Below are 13,493 nucleotides of genomic sequence, written 5' to 3'. Positions count from 1 at the left end.
TACTTTGTATATATCCATGGCTCTTGCTGAATGTTTTGATATTGTTTTCCAACAATTCTCATGGTTAATATTTTTCATCTTGTAGGTACACCCCTAGTTGCCTCTGTTCCTCTAGGCCATCACCACCTTATGGCAGAATTAAAACCAGGTTTATCACCACTGCATATTAGATTAGATTAGATTAGATTAGATTATGAGGACACTCAGTCCTTGTTTATTGTCATTTAGAAATGCATGCATGCATTAAGAAATGATACAATGTTCCTCCAGAGTGATATCACAAAAAAAAACAAGACAAACCAAAGACTAACACTGACAAGACCACATAATTATAAGTTACAGCAGTGCAAAGCAGTACCATAATTTGATAAAGAGCAGACCATGGGAACGGTTAAAAAAAAGTCTCAAAGTTCTGATTGACTCTTGATAGTCCCCGCTGGCAGGCGACAAAAGGGAGAAACTCTCTCTGCCATAAACCTCCAGGCACCGACAACTGTCGATACATTGGAAGCACCCGACCACAGGTGACTCTGAGTCCGACCGAAAACTCCGAGCCTCCGACCAGCCCTTCAACACCCAGCACCGAGCGCTTCGACCCCGTCCCGGCCGCTGAGCAACAAACAAAGCCGAGGATGCGGAGCATTCCCCTCCAGAGATTCTGGATCACACAGTAACAGCGGCAGCAAAAAAGGTATTTCAGAAGTTTCTCCAGATGTTCCTCCGTTCTCTCACGTCTGTCTCCATCAAATCAGGATTGTGCACGGCACCCTACTTGACAGATTACAGACATCATTCACCCGAGTGGCCACGCAAGCAGTGTCGCGCTGCCATCGTCTCCTCCTCCATATGTCAAGAAGTATATTGTTTTGTGACCGTGATACATTGCAAGACATAAAAAATTACAATAAGTTACAAAAACAGATAGATAGATAAATTGTATGAAAGCGAAATAACAGTGTTCATAGACCATTTAAAAATCTGATGTCAGAGGGGAAGAAGCTGTTCTTCAAACATTGAGTGTGATTCTTCAGGTTCCTCTACTTCCTCCTTGATGATAGTAAAGAGAAAAGGGCATGTCCAGATGGTGAGGGTTCTTAATGGTGCCATCTCTTCATGTATCACCTTTTAAAGATGTTCTCAATGATGGGGAGGATTGTGCCCATAATAAAGCTGGCAGAGTCTACAATGCTCTGCTGTCTCTTGATCCTGTGTAGTGGAGCCTCCATACCAGGCAGTGATGCAACCAGAATGCTCTCTACAATGAATCTAGAGTCTTTTTTGCTAGAGTCTTTAGTGACATACCAAATCTCTGAAAACTCCAAATGAAGTATAACACTGGTATGCCTTTTTATTTTATTGCAATGTGTTGGGCCCAGGATAGATCCTTTAAGATGCTGACAGTAAGGAACTTTAAACTGTTAAACCTTTCCACCACTGATCTCTCAATGAGGACTGGAGTGTGCTCTCCCAACTTCTCCTCCTAAGTCCACAATCAATTCCTTGGTCTTGCTGATGTTGAGTGCAAAGTTGCTGTTACAACAGCACCCAATCAGCCGACCTACATGCCTCCTCATGGCCAACTGAGATTCTAGAAACAACTGTGATATCATCAGTGAAGTTATCGATGGAGCTGTGCTGAGCCACACAAAGTCATGAGCATAGAGACAGTAGATCTGTGGGCTGAACATGCATCATTGAGGTGCACCTGTGTGGACTATCATTGAGGAGGAAATGTTGTTACCAATCTGCACTGACAGTGGTTGCCCAATAAGGAGGTGAAGGATCCAGTTGTGAAGGGTAGTACATTTTAGACCCAGGATTTTTTTTAAGCTTGTTGATTAGTAGTGAGGGGATGATGGTGCCAAACACTGATCTCTAATCAATAAACAGCAGCCTGATGTATCTATTGCTGTTGTCAAGGACCTCCAAAGCTGGGTGAAAAGCCCATGAGACTGCGTCCACCTGTTGTGGTGGCAGGCAGATTGCAGCATTCAGGTTCTTGCACAGGCAGGAGTTAATTCTCGCCATAACCAACCTCTCAAAGCACAGTAGATGTGAGTACTTCCAGCCAATAGTCATTGAGGCAGCTCACCATGCTCTTCTCGAGCACTACTAGGACTGATGTACTTTTGAATCTCTGGAACTTTGGAACCTTTGACTGCAGCAGTGAGAGACTGAAGGAGTCTTTGAATACTCCATCACGTTGATTGGAACAGGTTTTTAGTACTTTGCCAAGTACACCGTCACTTTGTCATTTTGTATGGGCAAGTTTTTAAATTCGCATTTTTAAACTTGCTTTCTTAATATTTTTTTAGATTAGGATAAATTTCTGATGAATACTATGGCTAAAATATATGCCACTGCTTTACTACTGGCCTTTTCTTCAGCATATTTTCCCCAGTTTGGTCTCAGACTGCTCTTCTACCATATCTTTGCAATTGTCCTCAAACTGAGGACACTGTTTTGCACCTGATGAATCACCCTCAACTGTATCTAGAGTTCTGTCATATTATGATCAAAAGTCCTTAGAACTTTAATCCAAGACAATTTATTAATCTCACCTCATCGCTGACGACCCCACACTATTTGCACCAATTAGAGCAGGAGAGAGTAATACAGTGGCAACAAGACTGAATAGGGATCTTGACAGGATGAAAGCCTGGGTAGACGACTGGAATGTCACCTTTGAGCCTACTAAGTGCAAGGTGATGGTGATGTCTAGGAAGAGGAATCCATCTAACCCCGACCTGTATTTTGGGAAGTGCAAGCTGGATTTAAAGAAGGAGCTAGTAATCCTTGGTGTTAATATTGACAGCAAGTTGGTGTGGGATAAACACCTTTCCACTATTTCAAACAAGACTGGACAAAGGCTTCGAGCACTGCAGAAAGCAGCATCCAAACCAGTCAAAGAGGGCAGAGCCATGGTTTACAAAGCCCAGGTACGAAGTATCATGGAGTATGCCTGCTTATCATGGATGGATGCCTCACAGAGTGTCCTCAGCCAGCTTGATTACATTCAAAGAAAGGCTCTCAGGATTATAGGTGTAGATGAAGCCACAGCTCGTGAGAAGATAGCCATCAGTAGTTTACACCACAGACGACAGGTTGCTGCAGCTACTGTGCTATACAAAATACAGACCAGTCACAGTCCTGCAGACCTTCGCGCCATGCTGCCTTCATCTTATGAGAGACGGCGCACCACACGATCAAGTTTATCTATGCCGCTCATTCTGTTTCTGTGCCTGATGCGAGAACCTACACACTGGATAGAAGCTTCCTTCACTGTGCTATCAGAGTTTGGAACAGCCTTCCAGATGCTGTGGTTGGAAACATCTGCGACGATGGCGTCCAAGCCTTCAAGAGTCGAGTGCACAAACACCTATCATCTCTGGGAGAGAAGTCACATGCTTATTCATAAGCTATCTTGAAGGGGACCAGGACGGCAGTGCTTGTTTGTTGGTAGGTAGGATTAATACTTGACTTTCAAGAGCACTTGTGAGTTATGTTCTGGCTGGACTTAGTCCTTAAACTGCTGGAGAACAGTGCGAAAAGAACAGGTGTTGTTTTCTCCCGGTAGGGATTAGTTTTTAGTTCCAAGTGCTCCTGCCACGTTTTGTCACCCTGCAACCTTATTCTTCAATCTCTTTGAATTATGGAGGACAGCATGTGTATAAATGTCTCTCTCCAGCAGACCTCATCACGATCATCATGACTCCAGTATTTCTACTATTCATTAACATTTCTTAATTGTACACATGATTTTTTAATGTTCTATCGCTGAGCAGCAGTGAACCATCTGATTGGCCTATCAGAGTTCTCTCTGAGAACTAGTTGACTTGATCAGCATTTCTGATCTGGCTAATGTTCACGATTGCACTTAATAGGAAAAAAATTGCTAATGTCCTTTGATAGTTCTGATGCACTTTATTTTGGAGGCAGAAAGACTCACCAATGCATAGGTCCTTACTCCATTAACCATGCATCCTTGTCCTTTTTGCTGATTCTTTTGGAACACTAAATAACTAAGAGTCCTGAGCTTCCACTCCTACATTCTCTGCAACCACATCTCTGTAACTGCAGATAAAATATAACTCATATCTATTTCTACCATTAATTTATCTATCTTGCTACAAATGCTAAATACATACAGACATGGATCCTTAAGCTTTTTTTCCCCCTCAGCATAATTTTCCTCCTTTCAGTATTCAAAGACCACTGCATACTTTTGGTTACATTTTCTACCCCTTCCAGTAACACTTTGATTTTCATTCACCTTGTGCCTCAGTTCGTTTTGATTTATTTAAATTTTCCACCAGCTGAGGTATGGTGAAGTTGACCTCTGTGCTATGATGCTTTGCTTTCCACTCAATATCAACACATAACAGAAATTTTCTTATCATTCATTGTATGCATATTGCTGCTATTAAAAATAAAAGGACATTTCATAGTTGCAACAGGAAAAGAAAACCTAAAGTATCAATAAATGCTGCTTCCCAAATGAATATATACTCATTATTTAATCCTAATCAAAAATCAGAACATTCAGTTGAGGGGATAGAAAATCTTCTGCAACAGAATCTGAAATACATCTAGATATCTTGGACAAATAAACGAGTTGAAGACTACACTTGTTTTGACTCCATGGGTAATTTCACAGAGCATCAGCCAGTATTCTCCTTAAAATCTTCACTTCCTACATACTCAAATGGCAAGTCAATATTTTTAATTCCAGGTACGTGCAGTTTCCAGTAATATCCCAAATTCTTCACTCTCAATGTTTAATTCACTTTTCCAGACTTCTGTTAATTTGGAGAAATCCAATCAACTAAGTGAACGACATCTTCTTCGAGGGTGTACTCTCAACTTTACTTCCTCAGTTTTGAGTATTTGTTTAATTTTTTTAAATCACTGTTAATCGCTTTAATTTCTGAAATTTAAATTCTGGTATTTCTCATTCAAATTTGCTCTTCTCACCAACCACGTTGAGGAAAAGGCCAATTAAATTGATTCATATATTTTACCAGCTGCCTCATTTGGACAGAACAATTAGCTTATTGCAAATGTATGTGTATTCATGATTCACTAACATATGTGGAAATTTAAGTGTTTAGCTTCCTGCATTGTAACAGTAAAAAAACCTAAAGTAGTGATTGATCTAAAGGTCATGAAAGGCACCACATAGTACATTTAACTGCATATCAATCATAACAAAAATTTGCACATTTAAACAGTATTTGATGGAATTCATAAAAAGGGGGCTCTGAAAACATTGCTCAAAATCCTGTTTAAAGGAACAACTGAGACAAGATGCCTGCATGTCATCACATATCAAATACAAAACCATATTTGCTCACAAAACCCAAAAAAATCTGTATGCAAAATTTATAAATAATTGATTTCAGAATAATTAGCCTTGAGAGTTAAGCATATTATATATGATTGATAATCTATAGCTAAAATGTACATCTAGATTGTTTTGTATTGCATTGTTAAATTCATTTGCTTAAAAACAACAGTATATTCATTAAACAACACACATCAAAGTTGCTGGTGAACGCAGCAGGCCAAGCAGCATCTGTAGGAAGAGGTGCAGTCAACGTTTCAGGCCGAGACCCTTCGTCAGGACTTTATTCATTACTTTAAAACCCTCATTATCACATCAACTGACTAAAGTCTTGAGCATGAAAGCATTGTAGAAATGTAACTTGTGCAAAAATAGATTCTTCCAAACTACACATCACTTCAGTGTTTGTGATCATTCCCCCTACCCCTACTCCCACCATTCCCAGGAAAAGTTGCGCATATGTCAACTTTTGACTTATACATACTAACTCATTTAGCTGTAGCTAATGTTTGACCATATGGTGCTATCTAAAAGATACTTTCTACCACATAGTTAAAAAAATATATAATTAAGTACAAAAACATGTTTGCACTAGTTAAACAGATCAATGCAATCAATGTGCTTTGAAAGCAACAGCTCCTCCATGGGTATCTATTAAAGAGAAAAAAAATGTTTTATTTTTGTGTAACTGCTATTCAAATGGTAGCAAATATATATTTTTAATATTTTGCTAACACTATAATGTTATCAAAATAAGAAAACCTTTGGGCTGGAATTTAACTAAAAATTATTCTTGAATTTCCTATCCATGTTACTCTTCTATAAACAGCACAAAGTCAGGTTTTCTGAGCAGTGTCACAAATAGCATAAAAGAATCCACACTCTTTCATGACGTACTGCACATTCTAAATAAAGGTATGACAAATTAAGGTGCAGCCAATTAATTTCTGCAAATGAAGAGCTCAAGAGCTGTTAAATGTGTTGGTGATTTTTGTTTAATTTTTCTTGGCAATTTGTTTTTCTGTTCACTTTGGTTTCCCTTGATCCCATCTTCCTGCTCTTTATGGATATTGGCTTAGAATTTGTGATAGCAATAAAGAAAATTATTGTCTCCTACCATTGCTCCCTGAAATGGATAGCAATTTCAAATTTTTGATACTGAAATTGAAAGATGATTTAGATGATTTTGTTTCCCAAATGGACATCATCAACTTCGCTGCTAGTTAATCAAGTATGACTCAATATTTCACACCAGGTTTAGTGAGAAAAAAGACTTGTTTAGTAGATTAGGATCTTAACATTAGAATGGGACTGCAAACAATCTAGTGATTGTATTCAAAATGACTCTTAACCCTCCCACCCCCCAGTTTGCTAACATTAAAAGGCTTTGCCAAATCTTTGAGACCTTTTTTCCTCGATCTGTGATAGACTTTTACATTTTTTAATAAAGATCCCCCTAGTTAAAATTTCCTAAAATAAGTTTTAGAAGGAACTGTTACTTACTAAACTGTTGAGCAGATGTGACTCATTCTTTTGCCAGTATGTTTTTCAATACTCTATTCACAGATATCACAAATATGCTATGAGAGAATTGCATGGTTTGCATGTGGATTCACAGCAGTTTTAAAAAGAAATTTAAGCAGACATGACATTCCTTTCACTTGCTAATACTTTTAAGTTTTCATACAAATAAATTATTTTTCCAGAAGTTACATATCTACATCTCCAGAGAATGCTTGAAGCAATTTTATTCAGACTTTTTTGGATTTTAATTGTTGTTTTTCTATTAATGTAGCGCCGCTGACATTTTCACAGTATTCATCTGTTGCTTATCTTCAAGTAAAATGACTAGTGACACAAGAGATTTGTTAAAAGAGCAATAAATTAACACATTTTCTTTAGCAGAACCACCAAAATATTAAAATTACTACTGCGCAAAGAAAATTGCACAATATTACAGTGGCCCAGAATTGATAGTCAGTTTGCAGAGGCCTTTAAACAAAATAATTCTCTTGAAGATTTTGAAATTTCTACAAGAATTTTCTTTCAAGCATCATTTCAAAAGAATCTCTGTATCCCAGCAACAGAGATACTATCATGATGATTGAGCAGTGAATCACGTCAAAACATTTTAGAGTTAGAAAATCAGTAAGCAAATACATTCTTTACCTAACTCTTCATCCATTAAGGGAACTAATAAAATGATAGAACATATACAAATAAAATACAGGTGAAGTACTGAATAAGCATTTTAATAAATTTGTCTTTTAAAACCACAAATTATGAAATATTCATGTGAGAATATTAGAAGAAATAAAACGGTGAGGATCATATATTTTACTAAGAAATATTTAAATTGGTGGAAGTTCAATTGGAACTAATCCAACAAAGCAAAAGATTTCCAATGTATTTTGCATAGGTTTCATTCATAAATATCTGAAATACACATTGGTTGAAACCAGTTAGCTTCACTGTGGTATGAAAAGTCTGAAGGTAGAGCAAACTGCTGACAGCAACTTTGGGATTTCTACTTTAAATTAAACATGGATGGAAATCCTTTGCTTCTTGCCAGTTTCACAGGAAATATCGATAGTTCCACTGAGTTCAAAATCATCAATATGCAAAATCTGGGCCATTGTCTTTTTTCAAAATATTATAAAAAGATCAGACTGCCAGAAAACACATTATGTGCAAATCAGATGCTACATCTATGCAAGCCACAGAAGGAAATGCTACCGTAAACACGTTTCGGTCTGGACAGGAAAGCAAAATACATGTTCCGCTTCTGAGTATGGGGTGAGTGATGAAGGGTACCCCCAGGGAAAACAGATTTCCTTGCAAGTAGCACTGGAAAAACAGTGCCATGCAATCAAATTTCCAGACAGGCAAGTTTTGGACTGACAGCTAATGTAACCCATGCAACATTAAAAAAAAACAGCAGATACATAACACAGTAATTAGTAAAGCTGAGAAACAACTTAAGTGTTTCCAAGCTGGCAAAAAAAGTTACATTTTTAACTGAAAAGAAAATGTTTTTTCCCCGCCATCGACCCATCACCCCCAGTAAGGTCTACTTCAATAGTAAAGTTGATCCATAAAATTCTTTTTCCTTTAATATGCTGTCAATACTTCCAATCAAATATTCTTTAAATTATTTAAATAAACAACACATGAAATCCAATAATAAGTACATTATAAGGGCAAAAACTGCATAAGGTTACAAATATTTACCTTAATCATCCTAGAAAGGTCTCCAGCATCTGCCAGTTCCAGTACAATATTTAGCTCATTATCTTCAATGAATGATGCAAGATATTTTATTACATTTGGATGGTTTAATTGCTGTAAAATACATAAGCATAAAACAATTCAATCAAATATTCATTATGGATATTACAGATTTTGCTACTTCTTAGAGATAAAATATAATCACTAGCAATTTGTCTTTCTAAATAATTCTGATGAATCAATGATTTCATGAAGAACACAAATTTTAAAAATAAACAAATAACATGAATTAATTTATTTCTGTCATTCTAAATTATATAGTGGATAAGTCTGGAATGGGAGGACATAGTTACAAGATAAAGGACTGTTCACTTAATCTCCTCCAACTTTTGTAATGTTGTCAAACTTCCAAATCAGTTCACCTACATTTTCATCCAAGACACTCACACCACAGTCCTAGCGAGACACCATTGTTTGCATACTTTCAACCAGAAATACATGCTTGACACTACTCTCTGCCTCTTAGTCTGTGAGCCAGGACCCCAAATTTGGGCCACCGGTACCATCTGGGGGGAATAATTCTTGAGTGATTTTTGGCAAGGTGTATACACCCCTAGTGCTAGAAATTATGTGATAGCTTTCTGTGTGTTATCACTCGATTTATAACCCAATGCCAAAACACACTTCTCAAAACTATACATAGCACAGAATAAAGCATTCTACTTCAAACTGATGGTTCTCTCTTATTATTGATGCCTTGTCTTTGAAAATTGGTGGGAATATAGCTCAGACCACATGTTTTTCAGAAAAGTTGTTAAAATTAGCATCTCTACAAATGTTACCTATTACTGGCAGTGACAACACAGTGACTATACATTACATAAGATGTACTTCTGTTTTCATGTTCTGTTTCACATTTATATCTTGTGTATCGCCATTTATACATACATGTATATCACCTTTGCAGCAGGTACTTTTTCACCAGCAATGTTAATGTGATTTTTTTCTGTTTCAGGTACTGTGGTGGTGGGATGGTCCTGCACAATAGAGGAGAGGGAAGAGTAGAGTAGATTTAGATCTCGAGTAGCTGAATCACTTTGCTTCAGAATGGAGAGCCATAAGCACAAAGAATCTATTAAGAAGCAGTGTATCATACACCGGAAACATCAAAAGAATATGATGACCATTTAATTAGTCCTCAAGACTATGAATCCTGGAAAACATTATTTGAAGCAGCCAAAGTGAGAAACTATGCCCCTATTTTACACGTTGCTAAAGAACTTGGAGAAAAAGAAGTCCCAAGAATCTACTATCACTGAAAATGCCGAAGCCTCTTCGCCATGAAGAGACTCTGAAAAGGAAAGCCAAGGAAAGCATTACTGATGAAGGCGGTGAGAGTACTTGTACATCAAAAAGGCCAAGTAGGAGATCTTCATCAGAAGCAAGGGCGTATGATCAAATCTGCACTTTTTGTAATAAGGTGAAATTTCTGAAAGGGTCCAAGTCACGTGAAAAGCTTACACAAGCTGTACAACTCAGAGCTGACCAAACACTACAGGAAAGTGCAACCCAAAAGGAAGATGAAAAGATTCTAACAGTAACAAGCAGAGACATAGTTGCTGCAGAGGCCCACTATCATGTCTCATGCTATAAGGATTATACTAGAATCAAGAAAAAGGAACCTGAGTACAAAGAGAATGATGATGAAACAGATGGTGATGAACTGTATAAAAGGATTGAAAGGGAAGCCTCTATAAGGACCTTTTCAAGTATATCAGAACTGATATCACACACTTCTTTGGTCACGAAACTTGAATCTTTCATGCTATCTGATGGAGTTACACTCCTGCAAGATTCTACAAGGAAGCACATTCATAGGAAACTGGAATCTGAGCTGGGCAATTCAGTAGATATATTTCCAGATGACAAAGGAAAATTGTTAATGGTTCCTGAAAGTGTATCATTAAGGGACGTTTTCTTGGAAAATCAAACTCTACAGAGGGAACTCAAAGTTTGGAGGGCCAAGGCAACCAATTTCAACAAGATCATAGATCAGACTTCATCACATATCAGGCCCTGTCCACACCAAAAGAAATGCTGAGAAAGACAAATAAAGCTACTTTAGCCACAACCTTGCAGAAAAATGTAGCAGTAGAAGAGCAACTCCCAGGAAACTCTGCTACAGTGGTTGATGGAATGAACTTGGTCCAAAGAGTGAAAGGCGATCAAGTTACTTTCAGAGATGTTGCCACAACAATTCTGGGTATGGCTCTGAGGGAAGGCGGTCAGAGTAGCAGAATAGATGTTGTGTTCAACACATACAAGGAGAACTCTATCAAGAATAGTGAAAGATTTCTACGGGGTGAAAAGACTGGTCATGAGTTGCAAGGTATCACAGGTACACAGATGGTGAGGCAGTGGAGGAGCTTCCTGACCAAAGTCAGGAACAAAAATAGTCTCATATGCTTCATAGTCCATGAATGCAGGATGGTAGAGTACAGAGCAAAGCTACAGGAGAAGATTCTGTATGCGACTGTGAATGATAAATGTTACAGAATCACATCTCAAGACAGTGAGGTGTCAGCTCTTCAGTGTCAACAAGAAGAAGCAGATGGCCGCCTACTTCTCCACGCTGCCCATGCCACAAGAGAGGAACACCAATCTGTAGTGATCTGTTCAGAAGACAGAGATGTCTTTATCATGTCTTTAGCATTTTGTGACAAGATTGAGGCGCCATTGTTCCAGAAGTGTGGCACTAGAACCCATACAAGGTTTGTAGACATCAGGAAGGTTGCTGCCACTGCTGGCATAGAGGTTTGTAGGGCTCTCATCGAGTTGCACACATATACAAGAGGTGACACTGTAAGCGCTTTTGCAGGCAAAGGGAAGACAAGTGCCCTAAAACTTCTGACCAGCAACAGGGAAACTCACGACACATTCTTAGAGTTGGGTCAGGAATGGGAACTCTCCCAAGAATTGATGGACAAACTGGAGGCATTTACATGTCTCCTGTATGCCCCGAAAGCATCGACCACCAAGGTCAATGAGCTCCGGTATCACCTTTTCTGTGCCAAAAAAGGTGAAATTGAAAGTTATCAACTCCCACCATGCAAGGACTGCTTAACAAACATGCACACTGAGCCAACTACCAGGCTGGTATATAGAGAAGATGTTTGGAGAAGGACCCACAAGGGCCAAGCCCTGTTGGCAGAGGATGGAAGATGGAGAGAGAAGAGGAAGCTGAACAGTTGGTGGTGCACTGGATGGAAGACCAGTCAGCATCCGATGCAGTCCTGGATCTACTGGCCTGTAACTGTCCAAAAAAAATGTTCACTCCCAAGATGTATGGGTGTTGCAAATGACCTCAGGTGTAGTGACATGTGTAGACTGGCAGACTGTGAGAACCAGGCATCCACCTCAGAGAGTGTGGAAAGTTCGGATGAAGATGTGGAAGATATGAAAGACTTGGAAAATTATTACAATTATTAATAAGTTATGAAAGTATGGAAAACAAAGTATGGAAAGCAGTCTTTGATTACATATATTCATTTTACAACCAAATGGGGCCTAGGTTATGGCTGTGCGGAACCCCACATTTGAATTATTGTACCGTAATTCTATATGCTATGACAAAAGCTTAGGATTGTTTTAATTTGATACAATATGGAAAATATTATGACAGTGATAAAACTCCAGAAATCTCTCCAAATGAGGTTTTTCATCTTTTGAGGGGCGGGGTAACATTTTCTGCTGTACTGATGTTAATATGGAATATATACAAAAAAGTGATTACTTATTTGAAGTAATAAAGCTACCACTGGTGCAATGCTATCACATATTTTCTAACTCTAGAGACGTATACCTTGTCAAAAATCACTACAAGCATTATTCCCCTCAGATGGTACCCACCAACCCTACTGGTTCAAGGACTATCTTATCATTAAGCTGATTTTGGACACAGTTTGCCAACACACTGCAAGTCTCATGTGCCCCAACCTCCTGGACCAGGCTACTGTACAGGACTTTGTCAAAACTTTAAAAAAACTGTAGGAAATTTATAACTATGCAAAAGGTTAGTTAGCCTTGTGCTTAAAAATACAGCTGGCATGTGAAGTTACCAGTCAAGATGGCTCCAGTGAACAATAATTCCTTGGGCGGGATCTTCCAATAGCCAATCATTTCAATTATTTCATTTTTTTTTGCCTTCTGCTTGTTCTTTTTGACTTGTTTGTGTTTCAGAAATGTTGGAGCCTGTGACGTGCAGTTTGGAGTTTGATCGAATGAACTAGCACTCTAATGTCCTCAAGAAGATTCCAAGAGAGGACTGCAAGCACAGGCTGCCTCATGGAGAAGACCAGAGGCCATGATCAACTCCATTTCAAATCATCAAGGACATTTGAAGCACCGAGGCTAATGGAGAGAGGTCAGTGGACACTTTCTACTGAGGCCATGGGTCAGCAAGGCTGTGGGATCACCAGTCACTCTCCACGGACGGGCTGAGTTCAAATGGTAGCTCTCTTTGATGCTGGATATTCTCAAAATTCTAAGATTTATGTGATTATTGGACTGTAGCTTATACTGATCTCCTCCTGTTTTCTGTGTTTTCTTTCTTGTTGCCGATTTGAGGATTGGGAATTTGCGGTTCCAGGTGGGAGATGTGTTCGTTTTTGTTTGAGGGAGGGGTTGGGTATTTGGGGTCTGATGTTCTTGTTGGTGTTTCTTTCTGTGGGCGATGTTAGTTTTTTGTATTTCTGTGAGGGAGTTGGGGTTTAATACTATTGTCGCTGTTCTTTTTTAGCAGGGGAGGGTCTGGCAGTTTGATGTTATTGTCACTGTCTTTTTTGTGAGAGAGGTGATTGGGGTTTGGAGCTTTTCATGTTCCAGCTGCCGTTTTCTGGGTAGGTGATCTGTTAGTTTTTGT

The 13,493-nt window shown here is 38.7% G+C and overlaps 1 protein-coding gene across 7 annotated transcripts in view; it reads right to left on the bottom strand.

Annotated features, from left to right (window-relative positions):
* Positions 1-13,493, bottom strand: part of nek7 (NIMA-related kinase 7) — a 225,534-nt gene that overhangs the window by 62,723 nt on the left and 149,318 nt on the right. For all 7 annotated transcript variants that reach the window (XM_063063872.1, XM_063063870.1, XM_063063868.1 and 4 more), the window contains one exon: positions 8,576-8,686. In XM_063063872.1, the coding sequence (XP_062919942.1) occupies positions 8,576-8,686 (111 nt within the window). The remainder of the gene's footprint in view (positions 1-8,575; positions 8,687-13,493) is intronic.

This window comes from Mobula hypostoma, chromosome 12 (genome assembly GCF_963921235.1).
Source record: "Mobula hypostoma chromosome 12, sMobHyp1.1, whole genome shotgun sequence".
Classification (NCBI taxonomy): domain Eukaryota; kingdom Metazoa; phylum Chordata; class Chondrichthyes; order Myliobatiformes; family Myliobatidae; genus Mobula; species Mobula hypostoma.
The sequence above is the reverse complement of the archived record's forward strand: the minus strand, read 5'-3'. Positions and strand labels throughout refer to the sequence as shown.